The 21,243-nt window shown below is 48.3% G+C and overlaps 1 protein-coding gene across 3 annotated transcripts in view; it reads left to right on the top strand.

Moving 5' to 3' along the window:
* DGLUCY (D-glutamate cyclase) overlaps nt 1–21,243 on the top strand; it is an 84,949-nt gene that overhangs the window by 37,272 nt on the left and 26,434 nt on the right. For all 3 annotated transcript variants that reach the window (XM_084792955.1, XM_084792956.1, XM_084792957.1), the window contains 5 exons: nt 5,151–5,301; nt 8,387–8,585; nt 11,217–11,367; nt 12,767–12,889; nt 15,715–15,915. In XM_084792955.1, the coding sequence (XP_084649081.1) occupies nt 5,151–5,301; nt 8,387–8,585; nt 11,217–11,367; nt 12,767–12,889; nt 15,715–15,915 (825 nt within the window). The remainder of the gene's footprint in view (nt 1–5,150; nt 5,302–8,386; nt 8,586–11,216; nt 11,368–12,766; nt 12,890–15,714; nt 15,916–21,243) is intronic.

Below are 21,243 nucleotides of genomic sequence, written 5' to 3'. Positions count from 1 at the left end.
ACAACCACTTCTAATGTGATCTGATGCCCTCTTCTGGCATGCAGGTGTACATGCATATAAAGCACTCATGCATATAAATAAATAAGTAAATAAATAATAAATAAGTATTTTCTTAAATAATAAAACTTAAAAAAGGAGTTAGGGAAGAGCATCTTTCCTGGGGAAAGTGCTACAGGCTGGTGTCTTCTACATTGAAATTGATCTAGACCAAGTTTCCTTACCTTTGGATGGCCTTATTCTCTGTGTAGCCCCTGTCTACGCCCCTCCACACACACACACCAGAGATGTCACTCGCTGACCGGGATGTAGCTCAATGGAAGAGAACTTGCCTACTATGCCCAGGGCCCTGGGTTCTCTCCCTAGCATCACACACACACACATACACACACACACACACACACACACACACACACACACACACACACACTATAGACTTTTCTGGCTATGGTGCAAATGCCTAAGGAAAATGCAGAAGTGTGCGTAAAGAGCTTAAAGCAGGAGAGTCCTTATTTAGCATATTGCTGTGTCAGGCCTCTATGGTTATTTGTGGGCAGATGGCTACCTATTATTGCACAATAAAGCAGACAAAAGAGTCATGGCTTAGGGCCATTATTTTCACAAGTCTACCACTGAGGCTGGGCTTGGTAGAGTAGTTTCTCTGCTTGCACCATGGGACTGGACCATCCAAGATGTCCTTTCTGTCATATTCTGATACTTACTGAGTTGGCTAGACAAAAAAGCCTAATCTTTCTTTCTGAGGAGCCTCTCTCTCTGATGGTTAGTTTTTATTGTCAACTTGGCCTAGCCAAGAGTCACCTGAAAGAGGGACTTTAATTGAGTAATTTGCTTGTGGCCGTGTCGGCCAGGCATTTTCTTTTTCTTTCTTTCTTTCTTTCTTTCTTTCTTTTAATTTTCAAAGAATTTTTATTAATTTGATCAATCCTATCATTATAGAAAACATGTCATATATTGATATTATTATAAAATTTAAAATTCTTTAGAGCTCATCCTATGAGTTTTCTTACTGACTACGTTTATGCATTTGAACTTGACTCCTGTTAGAGGTTGTATGTCCTGTATCCGTTTGTTGAACCTGACTGACAGTGTTTTTGATTCACCTTTATATCTTCTTCTTCTTCTTCTTCTTCTTCTTCTTCTTCTTCTTCTTCTTCTTCTTCTTCTTCTTCTTCTTCTTCTTCTTCCTCTAGTTAGGGCATTTTCTTGCTCGCTAATTGACTTAAGAGGTCCCAGCCCACTGTGGGCAGCTTTATCCCTAGGTGGGTGGGTCTGGGCTGTGCAGGAGACAGGTAGAGAGTAAGCCAGTAAGTAGCATTCCTCCATAGTGTCTGCTTCAGTTCTTGGGTTCCTGCCCTAACTGCCCCTAAATGACGAATTGTAACCCAGAAGTAGAAGCCAAATTAAACCCTTTCCTCCTCAAGTTACTTTTGGTCATGATGTTTATGACAGCACTAGAAAGGGAAACTAGAACATTCCCCAACACGGTGCCAGACTTCTTTCAGGAGTAGCTCAGGACTCCAAGAGAAAGCAGTCCGTTGAGGTATGTAGGCGAGCCATAGCTCCAGACTGCTTACACCACAGACTAAGGTCCTCTCAGCCTGAGTCAGGGAAGGTGGCCCCACTAGTACGTGACTGGCAGGAAGCAGAATGGGTAGAGATGATTCCCAAGGCCTATCAAAGCCAACCCAGCCAGTGACTTCCTGGGACCTCAAGGAGGCCTTGGGCCTCCCTGTGAGTAAACTGTGTGACCGTTCCAGGCCTGTTTCCAAAATGAAAATGAGGACAGGCTCCTCCCCAGGACCCTCCTGGAGGGACCCTTGGTGTGTCATGTCCTTCCAACTGCTCCTGACCCATCAGGAAACGCACTGTGTCCCCAGAGCTGGAAACTCTAGCCTAGAGCCGAGGAGCAAAGGTTTTCTGATTGAAAGCACTACAGGACTTTTTTCTTCTTTTCTGTCTTCTTCTTGTTAAAAAAATTGATTTTTGGTTAAAAGACTCAGAATAAATCTCTCCACAAAGAGAAAGTTATGACCTTAAATGGAACCTGAGAGCCCCCGGGGGGGGACATGAATCACCCTGGCTGTGAGGCACCCTCACCTACAAGTGTGGTCAGGCCCCACCGCCCTCTGATGAGGACAACTCAGGACTCTTCTATTCATCTCCCTCAGTGGAGGTGAACAAAACCTAAGCTCAGCTCCTGAAGTGCATTTAATTAAAGAGGAAACAAAGAAGCTTTGTGTCCCTAATGCCTCCCTGATGTATTGCATTAAAAATCCAATTTGTCCTCACAATAGGCTTTGGAGGGGAAAGGCAGAGGGAGGCCTTTGAAGCTGGCTCCTTCCCCCTCCACCTCACTGCAGGTGCAGGTCACTGGGGAGCCCTGGCTGGGCCTGCCTGAGAAGTCCAACAGCACCCTCTCGCAGGAAGCCTGTGGGTGACCTTGGCAGATACTGGGCCCTTTGAGATGATGAGTAGCAGCACTGCCTCACCATTTATTGGCCCTGGGGTTCTCCCAGAAGATGGTCATGTCTCCTTCACCCCCCTTTCTCTGAGGAAGTCTTGGACCCATCATACAAAGACCCAGAGCACTCAACCCACTGGATACAGCGCCATGACAAAGAGTTCACCACGAATCCCTTAGCACCGTCCAACCTGGAGCACCATGAGCGCACAGTAGACATCTGCTAACAGTGTTCTCGTAGAGCAGAAACATCCACCATGCACACTTCTGGCAGTTAGGAAAATAGTTCCTGAGCTTATTTCTCCAGCGGAACACAGCTCTGTCTGTGGTGTGGTCTCTGTCTTAACTGTTATAGCAAAACATCTGACACTGGGCACGACGGTTGTCTGCCCTCGTTGCTGTGACAAGCAACTTATGAAAGGTTCTGGCTCACAGTTCCAGGTGCTACAGTCCACTGTGGGAAAGATAGGGCTTTAGGAGCAGGAGGCACATGATCGCATGGCACCGGCCGCCAAGAAGCAGAGGGAGGTGATGATGATGCTTAGCCCACTTTTTCCTTTTTGTTTAGTCCTGAACCCCAGCCCGTGGCATCCATATTTAGAGTCATAAGGGTCCAAAACTCACTGAAGGAAGACCCAGATTCAAATAGCATGTAAAAACGAAGAGCACTTATTCTGCAGAAACAGCCTGCCATGCAGGGTGTGTGTGTGTGTGTGTGTGTGTGTGTGTGTGTGTGTGTGTGTGAGAGAGAGAGAGAGAGAGAGAGAGAGAGAGAGAGAGAGAGAGAGAGAGAGAGAGCGCATTTGTATAAAATGGCAGTGACCCCAAGGGGGGGAGCTCTCAGGCTCTTTAAAGGCTTCTAGGGGAATTCTTTCTGTGACTACATGACTCTATCTGGAATTCACTGCTCCCTGTGGAGGTGGGCCAGTATGTGACTCTAGTCATGTCCTTTTAGCAGTGTCCGGTCCTCACATTCCCCCCAAGTGTTGTTCCCTCTCAAATCCTTGAGTGGGGTTTAAGGGCTGATATTGGGATTTTAACACTATGAGTTGAAGAGTAGAGCTCTCTGATCGGGCTCAGCCTAGCCCTTCAGAATGAGTCTTCCTACCTCAATTAACCTTGTCTACCCATGCTCAATATTTGTGTCCACGGTGATTCTAAATCCCATCAAGTTGATAATCAAGGTTAATTCACCATAGTAGGTAATTTATAAAAAAAAAAAAAAAAAGAATGAGTTTCTGTTAGTACATGGCTTGGGAAACTAGAGACCCTAAGTGCCTGGTGCTGGAATCCAGCAGGGGCCTCATCCAGCTCTAATTCATGGTGAAAAGCAGAAGGCAAGCAGTTACGTGCCAGAGGGAGAGCAGGAATGGGGGCATTGCTTTAAAATAACTGCTTTTGTAGTTTAATTACTACAGTTTCGTGAGAATAAAACTTCACATGAGAAAATATTAACCCACTGATGAGGGTTGCAGCAATGGCCCAAAAAACACCCATTAGGCTCCACCTCCCACCGACATATAGAAGAACCAAAGTTCCAACTCATGGACTTCTAGAGACTTCCCCAAACATGACAATCTTAGTCTTATTAACACCGGAAAAGGTATAGAGAAGAACACCAACATCACTTGTAGTCTTGTCACCTGGAGACAACCATGATTATTATTATGCAGATATAATCCTTTGAGTTATTTCACCAATTTTATAAAGAGAGGAGAGAGGAGAGAAAGAAAGCATATCTGTATCCCCTGAAACTATGAACCAAAAGTAAGTCCTTCCTCCCCCTACTTGCTTTTGTCATTCAGTGAGAGAAGTAACAAGCACAGCATATTGCAACCACAGTGTCACCCATGACACAGCCACCAGGACTGCAAACATTAAAAAGATATGCAGCACCAAGTACCAGAGATGCCCATGATGGGTGGCTGTGCCAGTCAGTAGAACCACTAAAGGAAATTGCTGGCGATGCTTAGTAAAGTTGACTGGGTTTTTCTACTGTAAGCCCAGATTCATGTCAAATGGGAGAGCACAAGTACACTCACCAAATGCATGCTCTGTGATGCTCATGGAGGTGCCATTTGCAATAACCCAAGTTAAAAGTCCCTCCCCACCCCCCTACCCAGTTAAAAGTCCCTCCCCACCCCACCCCCCACCCCCAGTAGGCAGGGGTCATTTCTCATTGTGTGACTACAGCATACCATAGCACATGAACAGACTACCAGCAAATGCAATGATATGGGTCAATCCCAGACATTACTGAAAGAATTAGGGCTTTAAAAATATATGGTCTATGGTTCCATTATATGACGTTCAGTAATGGGACATGTGTGGTTAGAAGTTATGGACCAGTGAGGGTGCTGACTCTGAGGAGCTGGCCATGCAGTCTCTCAATCTGGGTGCTTGCTAGGTAGGTGTGTTCATTGTGTAAAAAAAATGTTAGACTGTATGCTTTCTGTTTGTTGAGATAGTCTTACTTTGTAGCCCAGGTTGACCTCAAGCTTGTGACCTCCTGTCTCAGTCTCTTGGGTGCTAAGATTATATGTATGCTCCTTCACCATACACAACTATATATTTAAGTACACTTTTGTGTGCATCTGAATCACGTCAGTCAACAACCAAGTGTGCAAACAGCAACCAAGTGTGCCTCTGTTCCATTTCCCATCCAACCCAGGACTCCAACCAGCTAGTGTGGTGGTCCTGCCCAGATCCCTAGCACCAGCCTTTGAAAGCTTCTGCCAAGCCAACCATGGTCTTCTGCCCCTGCTGGGCCAAAGTGAGCCCAGGAAGATGCTGCCTCACCTGAACACTGTTCCAGACATAAGGTAAGAAGCCTGTGCTACAGTAGTTGTAAGCAAGGGAAGATGCTACAGCTGGGGCTCTGTGTTACTAGGCACACTTTGGTCCAGCCTTGGGGACCACACAGGTCCTGGCATGGAGCCTCATATGACCACTGCTCAGGAGCAAGCTGCCCTCTCTACCTTTCCTATTTCATACCTTCTCCTCCAACCCCACACCTGCCCTTGTGTCTGCCCACGCCTGGAGAAATCCTGTGGGCAATGTCTTAATTTCATTTCCTATTGTCATGATTAAATACCCTGATAAAAGCAACTGTGGGAAAAAGGGTTTATCTTAGCTCACCATTACTGGGGCAATCGAGGTGGCAGGACTGGAAGCAGTCAGTTACATTATATTCATAGTCAAGAGAAAAAATAAAAAAAATTGGGGTTGGGGGATAGGATCTCACTATCTACCCTTGGTTGGCTTGGAACTAGCTGTGTAGACCAGGTTGGCCTTGAACTCATAGGGATGTGTCTGCCTCTGCCTCCTGAGTGCTGGGATTAGAGATGTGCACTACCATACCTGGCTCAAGAGCAATACATTAATCATGCACGCCAGTGTATGCTCATCTTTCCTGCTCTTTCTTACACAGCTCAGGATCTCCTTGCCTAGGGAATGGTGCCATCCACAGGAGATAGGTCTTCCCACTTCAGTTAATCACTATAATTTCCCACAGCCATTCTTTAAAAAAAAAGATTTATTGGGGGCTGGAGAGATGGCTCAGAGGTTAAGAGCACTGACTGCTCTTTTAGAGGTCCTGAGTTCAATTCCCAGCAACCACATGGTGGCACACAATCATCTATAATGTGATCTAATGCCCTCTTCTGACATGCAGACATACATGCAGGCAGAGCACTGTATACATAATAATAAATAAATAAATCTTTTTTTAAAAAAAGATGTATTTATGTATATGAATGTTCTATTTGCATGTATGTCTACATAACAGAAGAGGGCATCAGATCCCAGTATAGGTGGTTGTGAACCACCTCGTGGGTGCTGGGAATTGAGCCCCAGGACCTCTGGAAGAGCAGCCAGTGCTCTTAACTGCTGAGCCATCTCTCCAGCCCCTCCCAAAGACATTCCTACAGGCCAACCCAAGACTCTCTTCCCACGTGATTCTAGCTAGTGTCAAATTGACAATTAAAAGTGCCCGTGACAGGCACTACCACCTGTTACTTAGTCAGTCCTACCAAAAAGCCTTTGCACAGGATTAAGAAGAAAAAGAGTAATGCTCATATCACTAAGCCCAGAGGAAAATACCATTCATATTGTGCATGTTTGCCCAGACTCTTAAACAGCAGACATCCCCCTTAGCTCCTGTTCACTCTCCACAGTTTCAGTTACCCACCGGTGACCAGTACCTAAAAATATTGCACGGAAAGCTTCAGGAACAAATAACTCAACATTTTAAATAACTTTTATTACCATAATTAGTGGGCATCTCTGATTTATAAAGTATATGTCAGGTGTAGAAATATAGGGGGAAATAGCATGTAAGGGCTGGGGCTAGCTAATGTCGGGCATGCACTGGGGTTACTAAATGTATTCCCACACATAATAGGTGAGTCTCCAAGGTGGCCCTGGAAATCCTGCCTCAGTGCCTCTCAACTCTGCCCTAGCTTTGTTCGCAAAGCTGGCTACAGCGCCCATCTTCTCTGACCTAGACTATAAGACACTATAATGCTCCTTATCTTCCGCCCACGCTCTCCTCCCTCTGCGATACCTTCCACTCATCCACGAAAGTGGCCTTATCTAAATCCTCACAGGATCATGTGACGCTACAATTTCAAAGCGTCCCAAGGCTTGCCTGTAGCCTGTGCCTTAGCCCCCCCCCCTCAAGACTAGCGGTGACCCGGCTCCAGCTCAGCTTCTCCTGACACTCAGGTCACCGCCAGCTCTCCCCCAAGACATGGCTTCCCATTATCATTCTGTAGGCCCAAGGATCAGAGGGCCCCTCAAAAATGCTGCTGGGGCCTGAGCTGGTACTTCTGTCTTGCCAGCTTGGAGCCTCCTGGTGCAGACCTCCCATGGTTCCCATACTCGGCGCCTCCACCCTTAGCACCTCTTGCTACCTCCGCCTACGTGTGCTTTCCTCCTTATCCAACGTGTAAACTCCTATTTATGCCTCAAGACCCAACACCTCCCGCTTCGTGGGTTGTTAGCTTTCCACCACTATGAGAAAATACCCAAGGCAAGCATCTGAAAGACAGAAAGGTTTGTTTGGTTTACTGTTTTGGAGTCCTCAGTCCGTGGTCGACTGGCTACCACTTGGGCCTGTGGCAAAGCAATACGTCACAGGGGGACATGGAGTGGACCAAAGCTGCTCGTGAAGCAGAGACAATGAAAATGTCGCAACTGCTTCATCAAGGGGATGTCCCCAATGACCTAGCTTCCTCTTGCTAGTCCTCACCCTTTAAATGTCCACACTTGCCAAAGCCACCAAAGGTTGGGATCACGCATTCAACCCAGAGGCTTCTGGGATACTAGACATCCAAAGCAGAGAGGTAGAAGAGGAGTCTTCTTCTTGGCCTGTGTTTCTCCACTGTCCAGACATGTGCTGCTCCGTGTAGCAGGTGCCTGGAGGTGGCCGTCACTTGGCATGTGACTAGAAAGGAAGAAGAGCTCAGCAAACAATTTGGAGCGAGCAGAGATGAGGCTTGTACCACCTGAGGTTATCAGCCTCACAGGAGAGTCCTCTGTGGAGAAAGAAGGCCTTACCCTGTGAGCTCGGAGAGGTCCCTTGAGGCCACCAGCCTCTGTCTGGGTCTGCCAGCAACCCTCCATGGCAGAAAATCCATCTACAGTTTATTCTTGTGGGCCTGGTTGATCTCATGCTGAGCTTCAGGAAACCGAATGGGGTGGGGCCCACAGGTTATGTTTTTCACATGTTGATTTGGTAGCTTTGTTTTGGTCATGCTTCAGGACGCTAGCAAAGCCCCTAGGTGACAACCAAGTACCCTAGTGTAGAGCGGCCTTGATACTCCATCCACTGCCCGACTAAAAGGCACACTACTGGGGGACCATACAAAGAGCCAGGGGCCCATGAGCACTGCCTTGTTTCTCCAGGACCATCCGTCCACAGTTTCAGAAATACGAGTTTGGCACCTGCACAGGCACCGTGGCCTCACTGGAAGAGTACTCAGAGCCCCTGAAGGACATGGTGGCCTTCCTCATGGACTGCAGCTTCTCCATAGAGGATGCCTTGGAGCAGGCAGGGATCCCCAGGAGAGACCCGGCAGGTCCCAACCACACAGGAGCTTACAAGGTAGGGCCACGCCCCTGGGCAACATGGCTTGAAAATGTGCATGGAGTCATCTTTCCCTGTGATGGAGAGAATGTTGGTACAGGAAACAGAAACCCTAGGTCAGGCCCAGGCAAAGCCGTTAGCCTCTGAGCCAGCCTCTCTTCCACCCACTTCTGATATGGCCTGTATATAAATGTGTGTTCAGTCCAGAGGTCAGCTGGTGCTCGTCAGGGGCGGTACACCTTGTTTCCTGGTAAATTGCACTTCCTTGGAGAAGGGTGGCTTGGGTACACACTCCAACACGTGGAGGTTGGAGGACAACTTAGAGTTAACCAGTTCTTTCCTTCCACCATGTAGGGCTTGGGAACCAAGCTCAAGTCGTGAGGCACAGCAGCAAGTGCCTTTACCCGCTGGTCATTTCACTGGCCTCACCTTGGCTTTTAAGACAAGGTCTCTTAGTGGGGGGTCACTGATTAAGGCTAAGGATGCTCTTTTCTCCGTCTCCCCCAGTGCTGGAATTACAGGCGCAGGTGTCACTACACCTGGTTTTGATGTGGCCACTGAAGATTAACAAAGGCAGGAGGGTGGCCTCTCCTGGGGACACTCCTGCTCTTAGGGACTGTCCCTGGCTGACTTGATGAGCTTGTCTTCCTGCTAAAATGGGAGAAGAACGGAGTCACTGCCCCACTGCCTCCTTCCCAGATGCTGTCGGGACAAGTCTGGGCTCTCACTCTGGCCTCCCTGGGGCACATGACCAGCCTTCCGGCTTCCCTGTGCATGTGATTGCAGAGTTCATCTTGAGCACTGTTTGTTGTGTTCATTACAAAGGTGTCCCCCTTCGGCCCCTGTCAGAGAGGCCTGGATTATATTGGGTCAGAAACAAAATTGTCTCCATTCTGCACTACCCTTGAAGGTGCAAGAGACTGGACTGAAGTGACAGGCTGGGTGAGGACAGAGCCCAGAGCCCTGGCCACTGCCTGGGACCCAATAGTGTCTGTAGCAAGTGAGAGCTGGGACAGCCACAGCCACAGCCACAGCCTCAGGCACATCAGCACAGCCCCTCATTTGAAATGAAGAAAAGAAGACATAGAGGGTGAGAGATAGGGACCTACCAGGTCCCAAAGCCCACTGGAACCAAACCCTTGACTGGTGTGGTGATTGAAGGAAGCTTTGCCCAGAGGCACGGGTGTCTATAGATGCTCATCACAGCCTGTCAGTTATCCATGACACCTCAGTGCCCTTTCTCCCCATGGTTGCCTTGCAGCGTTGTCTGTAGCAACCCGACCCCCACTGCCCTTAGGTCCAGAGATGGCTGTACAGCCACCTTGAATGTGAACGATGGCCTGGATAGATGGTCCATCCTAAACAGAGGCATCTCAGTCCCCCAGGAGTGCTGCCTGGCTTTGTAAGTGGCCTACATGTGCCTTCACTCTGTGCCAGGTGCTGTCACAGAGATACCAGGCTGGCAGCACACCAGAGCCTCATCCTGCTGTTGCCAGGGTGGTAACAGCAAGCCACTTAAGTGGCAGCCAAAGTTGTCCCAGTGGATCATGGTCCTGGCTGTGCTCTGACCCTGTCGTAATCCCCACTGCAAGGGGGAGAAGAAATGTACCACCAGTGAAAGTCACCCAGGTCACCCTGTGCAGACTGTACGAAAAGGGAGGACTGGGGCATCCAGGGACAGGCTCATCTCTGTGGAATCCAGAAGTGCAGCAGGCAGAGGCTCCTCCTGGGGTTGTCTGCTCCCTTTTTGCCTCTGATTCTGTCAGAACTTCTCAGGCTTCTCCTAGGTCCATGGAGGCTCATGAGACTGGGTGGGGAATCTCTCTCTCTCTCTCTCTCTCTCTCTCTCTCTCTCTCTCTCTCTCTCTCTCTCTCTCTGTGTGTGTGTGTGTGTGTGTGTGTGTGTGTGTGTGTGTGTGTGTTTTATAAACCAGATGAAATTTAGCATTTCCTTCGGTTTGGAATGTTGGTGACAAAGGACTGTTGGGTCAACAGCTCCTGTAGCGTTGTGGCTGATAAAGAATTTAGCAAATAGCTTCAAATCACAGTACAGTTCTCAGACTCTCAAAGACCCCTCTACACTGATACTCTGAAATGACAACAGCAATAGACCCACCAGTCTGGCCTCTTAGCTGTTAGTGGGAAGCACGCCGTTTCCAAGCTCTGGTGACCACATCTGGTCATTCGCAGTAGTTTTGGTCTCCTCTTCTCTTCCTCACCTCTTTGCTGTCCCACCTATGTGTTTATGTTTTAAGGCAGGCTCTCCTGTGTCACCCAGGATAACCTTAAAACCCCCATGTCATCAAAGCTCGAACTGTCCACCTTCCTGCCTTTGCTTCCCAAGTGCTGGGAAGTGCTGGGGCTACATGCCACCCTGAATTTGTTTTTATATGGTTAAAACATTACTCTGCCCAGCTTAGAAGACATACCACACTGCTGAAGAGATGTTGGCAGAGTAACCCCCTCTGCTGGTTTGGTTTTGAGTCAGTCATTATCAACCAGGTGCCCCATCTATGTGGCTCCTGAAAGTAGGTGTGTTCCTAAAACAGCTACTGGTGCCTCTGGCTTCTTGCAGCTTCTTGAACTGTGAGTGCTGGTGCCTGAATCTGTGTTGATTTCTATTGTCTCCGTTATATTGTCACTGGTCAGACAACAGTGCCGTGTGCCACCATTGCTGGCTTCTGCTGCCCTCTGGTGGTCACAATGAGACCTATTCCCAAGGACAAGCTGGAAAGGCTGTTGCAGGCCACTCACTCCGTGGGAGGACAGCAAGGACAACCCGTCCACATTGGCGACCCAGGTCAGTGTCTACCCAAGTTGTGGCTCCAACGTGGGCCTGAGAAGCATCCAGGAGCTTGTGCTGTGCTTAGAGGAGTCCCAGGGTTGAGGGCCTGGGCAAGGCCCAGAGGTCCAGTACCAGTGGCCCTCTGGTTTAAGGCACTGCCTTACCAGACTGGTGACCCTCATCTTGATCTCCGAATTTGGGGAGCAGAGGGCTGCAGTGGGACTCTTTGTTTCAAGATGTCCTGTGACCCCTACATGCATGTTTTGCATGTGTTGCCCACAATCGTGCACCTCTCTCCCCCCCTCTCTCTCTCTACACACACACACACACACACACACACACACACACACACACACACACACACAATAAGATTAATAAAGAAAAATCAAACTTGCATTTGGACCATTCATACACTCTCAGATCCAAATCCGGATGCTGCCCAGGCCTCTTGGGGGTCCCAGAGGGCCTGAGTAAAGCTTGGGGTTGGCCCAGGTGCGAGCCAGTGTCCATGTACTTGACGTTGACGCCATCAAAGGCCTGGCAGTCTATGAAAGTACCATCAGCACTACCAGCCTTTCTCACCTAAAACAGCCTCAGGGCCACTCAGCTGAGTTGTCTTATTCATGGGGATAACCTGGGCCGGACACATGCATCTTTGTTGTCCCCATCCTTACTGTCAGCAGCACGCCAATGACTCCGGGCCAGAGTGAGGGCTGCTGAAATCATAACAGAGGCTACAGCTATGTAACTTGATCTGTATCAAGTCTGTGTCAAGACGGCATGCGTGCACACGCGCACGCATACACACACACACACACACACACACACACACACACACGCACACACACACTCACTCACACTGCTGGCTTTGTTAGGAATCTGTGTGCTACGAGACCAGTCCTGAGCTAAACGCACTATAGACTCCCTCTAGAAACCACACCATGCAGCTTGAGCTATCAGGCCTGGTTGTACCAGTCACCATGGGCCTAAGTTACAGAACATCCTGATCTGCTAAAGTTTCAACTCCTCATTAATGCCATCATTAACTCCTCCTCCTGTCTCTCCTCTCCTTTCTCCTTTCCATCTAAGGTGATGCTACAGCTAGCGTTTTGTTTGTTTGTTTGTTCTTTTCTAAGATGTATTTATTTATTAAGTATACAGTGTTCTGCCTGCATGTAATACCATAAGAGGGCACCAAATCTCATTATAGATGGTTGTGAGCCACCATGTGGTTGCTGGGGATTGAACTCAGGACCTTTTAGAGAGCAGCTAGTGCTCCTAACCTCTGAGCCATCTCTCTAGCTTACAACTAGCGTCTCTTTGGAGAAAGATTCATAACATACTCAGTGTGTCCATGTAGTTAGTACTGACCAGAGGAATCCTGGTTTTCTTCTTGTTGTTTTTCCATCTGCAGAACTTTTGGGAATCAAGGCACTTTCCAAACCTGACTATGGAAGTTACGTGGAGTGTCGGCCCGAGGACATCCCAGTGTTCTGGCCTTCTCAGCTGACCAGTCTGGAAGCAGTCATCAGCTGCAGTACGTTAGGGAGCAAGGGCACAACTTCTTTAACCTCAGATGTGGCTCAGTGGGTCTGGAGTTCTTGAAAAAGTTCAGGTTTACAGATTATTGACTTAAAAATAAACCCAGAAAACACACAGGCCTAGAGTTCGGGGTTAGCTCAGTGGCAGAGCACTTTCCCAGCATGCCCAAAGCTCCACCTCAGACCCCAGCACTGAGAAACAAATGCAAACATAGGTCGGCAGTGTCTTTCCCACTTTCTCCACTGATTCCCAGAGCTGTCCCCTCGCCAAAGCAGCCAGTGTTTACCTCAAGAACCTTTTGATTAAATACATTTCCATCTGCTGAAGCTTCACAGCCTGACCTAATGAAGAGCCAACCTTTGGCTTGATGTTTTGAGACCATTTGGAGATTGGTAGGGCTGAATTTTATGATGATGTCTCTCAGTATCTGCTGAGGGCCAGTCTCAGGACCCCTCAGTATGGACATCTAGCTCTCCCAGAAGAGGGTAGTGTTTACATCACGTCATCCTCCCGCACACTTTAACTTATCGCTAGAATGTGCATGACTCTTAGTGCAATGTAAGCTTTGTGAATAACTGCTGTACTCTATTTTTAAAGATTTATTTTATGCATATGAATGTGTTTTGCCTGAACTATGTACATGCAGCATGTACTGAGACCAGAGAGGGCATCAGATCCCCTGGAACTGAAGTAACAGGCAGTTCTGAGCTGCCATACTTTTAACTGCTGAGCCATCTCTCTGTGCCCGTTATATTATATTTATAAGGGTGAATGAGAAGGAAAAGAAAACATGTTTGTCCTCACCACCTCATTCAAAAGAAAGCACAAATATTCTTCTTTTGAATATTTTCAATCAGCAATTGGATGGGTACTAAGAACTAAAAGCAATACCATCCGCACCCCCACACCCCCACCACCACCACCCGCCAAAGGGGCTAGACTGGTGTTACAATTAACAGACACACGAGAGTGCCCCCTAGCTCCCAGTAAAAGGAATGTAATGAAAATATTGATAGTAGTAACTATTACAGTCCGCTGTCATAGACATTGGAAAATTCTGATCAGGTCAGCCACTCTTCCACTATGAAGAGTCAGGTTTAGGGCCGAGCGTGGTGGTGCACGCCTGTAATCCCAGTGCTTGGGAGGCAGAGGCAGAGACAGGCCGATCGCTGAGTTTGAGGTCAGCCTGGTCTGCAAAGGGAGTCCCAGGACAGCCATGGTTACACAGAGACACCCTGTCTCAAGCAAACAAACAAAAACAAAACAAAACAAAAACAGAATCACGTTTAGTGCTACTTTATTTTAATAGCATTCATGAGCGTTTGGCTATCAGGAATGTCTTCCTGATGGTGACAAGACATGGGTTTGCACAATCCATGGGATTCTACGCATTTAGTACCAACCACGAGGTGTGAGCTTAGACCTTAACAATACAATGCTGTGTCCTCGGGAGCTTGTGATTGTTCGTAGGTATGGAACAGGCGAGGAGGGCAGGTGCGCACACATCCATACACAGGCAGTAAACACCTCCCAGTGCAGCAGGCTGGCTGCTCTCCCGCCATCCACCATGGGACATCTGTACAGTAGCTAACCCAGCACACCCTAGCGCTCCGCTCTTCAGTCTGATGGCATATGGGTCGTGGATGAGAAGCAATGCCATCACCAGCCGGAACCACTCTCCCACCTCGGCGTGGGAATTATTAGCAGTGGGCTCAGTGGCACACACCCCACACAACTGGTGGGAGCAAAGCCTTGTGGCGCGTTCTGAGCCCGCTGTTGTGTGGCTTTCAGGCAGAGGTAACCACTCCTCGGAGTCATTGGTTGTTCCCTTTAAGGATCACATGCAAAGCTTATGTACCTATCAGCAGATGCTCCTTTTGAGCGTTTGCTGGCTCTGGCTTTCTGTTAAGTCCAAGGAATGTTACAATTTCTAGGAAAACCAAGATAGCATTTACTCAGCCTGCACTGACATTTATTTAGCACTCGTTGTGTGCAAGCATTCCGTGGGATTCTGAGGTAAAGACACAGCGGTGCCTCGTCTTGAGGAGCACATGGCTGGCTGGAGGTGTAGCGCTCAGCTACCACAGTGATACCAAGGAAGACAGAAGGAAGTGATTCGATGTGCTAAGCAGTAAGCACCTGGAAGTCAGGCACAAGGACAAGGATGCAGTGCCTGTCTCAATGATGCAAACCATTGCTGAGGTACCCTGCAGCCGGCCCCTCGCTAAGCACGTGCGTCTGTATTTCCCAGCTTAGTGCTGATACAGCCAGAGAAAGGCATGGCCGCTGTTGTATAACATAACAGCGATGTGTAGAGAGCGTAAAATCACACCGGAATCTAGAGTGCATCCCCCATGTGGCGGCCACTTCTGAGGCTGATGCGGTGTACCACTTAGGGCTGGAGTCTAGCAGGGGGGAGGGGTGTTTGTGTTTAAGAAAATTATAAACGCCATGAGAAAACAGAAACTCCGTACACAGAGTACACACGATCTAACGTCGGCACCGAAGAGGTCAGTCGGTGCTTTCTGATATCCGCACTGTGATGGACAGAAGCTCTGAGACCTCACACTCCAGCCGTGACCGTGCCTCACTTTTTTGTCGTACTCACCTCCACTTTGCCAAAGGCGGGAGGAAATTGTTTAAACAGAACTTGTTCTATCTGTAAGCCAGTTCATTCTGACCACGGTGCCGGCGTATGGCATGGCGAATTCTGTTGGCAGAGATGGTGGCAGGGCCATCTTTCTGGCCACTGCGGGACAGGGTGAAAATGGGTCGGGCTCGGTGGGGTGACATCACAGCCCCCTCTGTTGTGTGTTGCAGAGGCTCCATTGGCTTTTACCAGCACTCCAGGCTGCCCCGTGATGATCCCGAAGGACACAGTGCCTCTAGCCTGTTGTCCAACTCCTGAGACGGTTCCAGAAGTCCACGCCATTTCCAAAGATCCTTTGCATTACAGCATAGTGTCAGCCTCTGCTGCTGACCAGATCAGAGAGCTAGAGTCCACAATCGCCGTGGACCCAGGTAAGAGTCAGTGTTCAAGGCAGGGCCAGTCAGTCCAGTGGGGAAAGTGCCTGCAGCTCAAGCATGAGGCCTGAGTTCAGAACCTCAGAATCCATGCAAAAATTCAGACATGGTGTGTGCGCGTGTGCGTGCGCATGCGTGCATGTATGTGTGGGAGTGAGGGAGTGTGTGTGCGTGTACAAGTGCACGCACTTGCTGAAGTTGTAGAGACAGCAGGTCCCTGGAGCTTATTTGCCACCTAGCCCACCCAAATCAATAAACTTCAGGTTCAGAGAAAGACTTGTCTTAAAAAGATAAGGAATTGAAGCCAGGCGTGGTGGCATACGCCTTTAATCCCAGCACTCAGGAGGCAAAGGCAGGCGGATCTCTGTGAGTTCGAGGCCAGCCTGGTCTACAAAGCAGGACAGCCAAGGCTACACAGAGAAACCCTGTCTCAAAAAAACAAAAAAGACGCCCAACATTGACCTCTGGCCTCCATACTCACATTGCACACACAGCCGCATGAACCATACACCACACATACACTAAAAACATAATGAATAAATAATAAGCAATTAACACATTTACATCTACTGACTGAAAAAGGCAGGGTGCAAATTGTCCAAACTATCCACAGTATAGCCCTTTAAAATGCTTACACTGGGGCCTGCAAGGTGTCTGAGATGATTAAGCACTTGCAGCCAAGACTGACAACCCGAGTCCCACCCCCAGGAGCCACATACCGGAGCAAGAGAACACTTGCCCAAGATGTCCTCTGACTCCATATACAGAGCATGGCATGTGTGAGTGCACACACATGTACACGTGTATATTTTTAAACTTTAAAAAGGAGGTTTTTTAAAGCTTCTACTATGTATGATTTCCAAAAAGACCGGAAGCAAATTCACCAAAACACTGACTTTGAGGGTCTGTCTCAGTCACTGCTATATTGTTGTTAAGAGATACAATTACAAAAGGAAGCATCAAACTCGGGGCTGGCTTACAGTTTCAGAGGCTTAGCCCGTTATCCGCATGGCGGGGAGCATGGCAGCAGGCATGGCGGGGAGCATGGCAGCAGGCATGGCGGGGAGCATGGCAGCAGGCATGGCATGGAGCATGGCAGCAGGCATGGCATGGAGCATGGCAGCAGGCATGGCATGGAGCATGGCAGCAGGCATGGCATGGAGCATGGCAGCAGGCATGGTGGGGAGCATGGCAGCAGGCATGGCGGGGAGCATGGCAGCAGGCATGGCGGGGAGCATGGCAGCAGGCATGGCATGGAGCATGGCAACAGGCATGGCATGGAGCATGGCAGCAGGCATGGCGGGGAGCATGGCAGCAGGCATGGCGGGGAGCATGGCAGCAGGCATGGCTGGGAGCATGGCAGCAGGCATGGCATGGAGCATGGCAGCAGGCATGGCATGGAGCATGGCAGCAGGCATGGCATGGAGCATGGCAGCAGGCATGGCGGGGAGCATGGCAGCAGGCATGGCATGGAGCATGGCAGCAGGCATTAGGCTAGAGAAGTAGCTGACAGGAGGAGGGGGTGCTGTCATGGAGTTCTGGAACCCCAAAGCCCACTTCCAGTGACACACTTCCTCCAAAAAGGCCACGCCTCCCAATTCTTCTAATCCTTTCAAACAGTTCCACTCTCTGATGACTAAGCAGTCAAATATATGACCCCGTGGGGTCCACTCTTATTCAAACCACCATTGGGTTTGTAGGTAGGTGACTTATTTTCTTCATGGCTGATGGTATTTTTTATAAATTCCAATACTAATCATGTGAAGGAGTTTATGAGCTGGGTGACTCGCCACCCACAATCACATGAGCCACATAAATAAGAACTAAGCAAAGACCAAGCATATAGCTCAGTGGTAGAGTGCTAGCCTGGAACACACAGGCCTGAGTTCAGTCTCCAGCATTAAAAAAACAAAAAGGTTGTTAGAGGCAAGAGAGGTAACTCAGCAGTTAAGAATATTTGCTGCTTGTGCAAAGGACCAGGGTTCAATTCCCAGCACTCACGTGGTAGCTAACACGGTACCTATAGACGATAGGTAACCATCTATAACTCCAATTTCAGGGCATCCAGCACTCTGTTCTGATCTCCATGGGCACAACAGGCACACGGTACACTTACATACACGCAGACAAGACACTCATACACACAGAAGTAAGTAAATCTTTTGGGGGAAAAGAAAGCTAGAAAGCCGGGTGTTCCTAAATAGGCAACTACTACTGTTTTTCAGAATCTATCAATGTAACATGTGGTACATGTCTGGGGTCCCTGCGCTTGGGAGATGGGCACAGGAGCATTGGGAGTTGAGGATCAGCCTCTGCTACATAGAGAGTTCAAGGCCAGCCTGGGCTACATGAGACCGTCTCAATGAAATAAACAATAGCAACATGTGTATTTCTTAACATCCCAATCCTCCCCTTCTGTGCTAATGCCCAGGACACACACACACACACACACACACACACACACACACACACACACACATTTGGGTGGGGAGGACATAAGATTGTTTTTCATTTGGGGATCCCAGTGGTGGGACCAGGCAGCTACAGCCTCAAAACCATGTACTGACTGACTGCATACCGTATATTGCATCTCAGGGAAATCACTGTCCTTCTCCATCTTGTAAGCCACCAGCTGTCTAAGCACGTGACAAGGCTGGTGGGACCATCCAGGGAGCCCACCGACTCTAGTTAGGAGGTCTACAGAGAGCTAGTTGAAAGCTTTTCTCTCCCTTTGGTATACATTTGGGAGATGAAGTTCTAGTCCCAGATTGCCAGCAGAGGGCGGTGTATGGTACAATTAGTCCAAAGGCCCACCCTCATGAGGCAATGGCTGTGTGGCTTTGCCTCAGTTTCCCTGTCGGTGTAACAAGACTGCTGACAATTACACTTCCCTGACAGGGTGGTGACAAATATCAAGACCGTTAATTATGCTACAATTACTTCCTGCTGGACATCGGTAAATGCATGTTCCACTTTAGTAAATTGTCTGGGGTCTCTATAAGACAGTTTACATTAATTTCATTTAGTAAAAGGAACCAAAGCATTAAACTTTAAAAAAAACACGCAGTCCACATACCCAGTAGGCAGTTGGGGAAGATATTAATCCCTGTCTACTGACTCCATTGGCCATGGTTTATAATGCTGTGTAAATTAGAATCTGAAATATAAGTTATGTGTCATTTTCTTGCCTGGGCAGTTAAAAAAAAGTCCCCTAGCATTGTTCCATAGTTCCTATCCCATTCCTCCTCATGAGCTGTGTTTCTAAAACTGGAGGGTAGCCACGCCTCAAATATCTGGCAATGCCTGGGCCTTACTTGGCCTCTCCCAATGCCCCACTGATTCCCACTTCCCAAACAGATGTTGGGATCAGTAAGGGAGGATCCAGGGATGAAGCTAGCCCACGGAGGAGACTCCCCGAGTCAGACTCTCAGGGACCAGACAGAGCTGCCTCTGAAGACTGTCTGAAGAGAGCAGTGCCCCACAGCCTGTGAAACAGACCCCCTGTGAGTCCTATGGCCACTGAACGCTGGAAGACTCAAAGGAGCACCCTGTCTTAGCAGTAGTTGCCTCTGTGGCCTGGGGCTGTAAATAATAATAATCACTAAGCTTCCTGATAAACTACCAGGCATGGGTTTTTTTTTGTTTGTTGACTTCTTTGTTCATTCATTTTGCAGAGACAAAGGTGTTATTGGCATATAAACACACAGTAAACTCATCATAGAAACACGTCTGAGGCCGTGCTCGTGACACGTGTTCATAGGTTCTTACATGCTGCGTCATATTCTTGCCTGGGCAATTAAAAAGAGTGTTCCAGGGCTAGCAAGATGTTTCAGTGGATAAGGTCACTTGCCAGCAAACTGATGGCCTGCTTTTGGTCTTCCGGACCCCTGTGGTAGGAGAGAATTAACTCCTGCAAGCCATCCTCTGACCTCCACATAGATGTAGCACTCATACATATTTTAAAATGTAGTTTTTAAAAAAGTACTTCCTCACCTTCCTGGGTAGACATTTAAATTTTTTCCATAATAGCTTCTCTCTCCCAGACAGTCTTACCCAAGCTGATGGCTCCCCTACTTAACACGGCGGCGTGAGGAAAGACAAATTGTCAGCTCTGCAATTAGCTTTGAGTTTAAAAGAAAGAGTTGACAGGAGATTTACTGCTGCCTCATTCACCCGTCTCCTTGTAAGGATGAGCTGAGAGGTCAGACACGATGCCACCCATAGGCTCTGCTGGCTGCAGACTGGGGTGAGGCTTGCAACATGAGTCCCAGATGGGGCAGATTTATGACTGACGTGCTGATTTCATCTATGAAAAGCCGACTTTAATCTGCAGGAACAATAGATGATTTTGATACTCGAATAAGCAGATGTAAGATTAACGACTGCATACAGTGTGCTGGGTATTGCTTACTGCGCTTATTAATAGTACCACGCAGTCATTTGTAAGAGGACATCGTGTTGCACTTGAAGTGTCTTAGAGGATGTGGAGGGTACGAGATTTATAGTAATGGTTTTCCCACTGGTAATAAAATCATCATATATATGCATGGCTTTCAGCTACCCACAGTCTCTCCCCTCGCTCTCTCTTTAATACTCGTCATACTCCATGGAACACATTACACCTGATTTTATTGTACAAAACGTTGTTATTCTTCTCCTGTCTTGTCATCCTGTTCATTGTGAGAACGTCAGAAAATGCATGAAAATAGCCATGGTGGCAGTGCGCACCTCTGCTCCCTGTATTTAGGAGCCTGAGGCAGGAGGACCATCAATTCCAGACTGGTGCTTGCCCCAGTCTCAAAAATGGATCTAATTAATTCATAAAGTTGAGTTTCCAAAAGAATCTGTATGAAAGTGAAGAAGTGGGGGCTGGAGAGATGACCCAGCAGTTAAGAGCACTGGCTGCTTCTCCGGAAGTCCTGAATTCAGTTCCCGGCACCCACATGACAGCTCTGTCTGTAACTCCAGTTCCAGAGTATCTGACACCCTCTCACAGATATACATGCAGGCAAAACACCAATGCAAATAAAACAAATAAGTTATTTTTAAAAGAGAAAGTGAAGAAGTGATGAAAGTTACCAAAATCCTGGAGTCCAAGGAGGCAGCTCAGTTAGTTAAATGCCTGCTGTTCAGCAGCAGGAGGAGCAGGGTTTAGTTCCCAGCACACACGTAAGAAGCAGAGCATAGCAGTGGGCGCCTGGAATCCCAGAACTAGGAGGCAGACGGAGCATCTTTGAGGCTCACTGGCCAGCCTAGCCTGCCAAACCAGTGAGCTCTGGGTTCAGTGAGAGACCCTGCCTCCAAATGTTTTTTAAATCAAATTAA

The sequence above is a fragment of the Acomys minous genome (genome assembly GCF_964271855.1).
Source record: "Acomys minous genome assembly, chromosome: 8".
NCBI classification, from domain to species: Eukaryota; Metazoa; Chordata; class Mammalia; order Rodentia; family Muridae; genus Acomys; species Acomys minous.
Note: the sequence above shows the minus strand (reverse complement) of the source record. Positions and strands in the feature narration are given on the sequence as shown.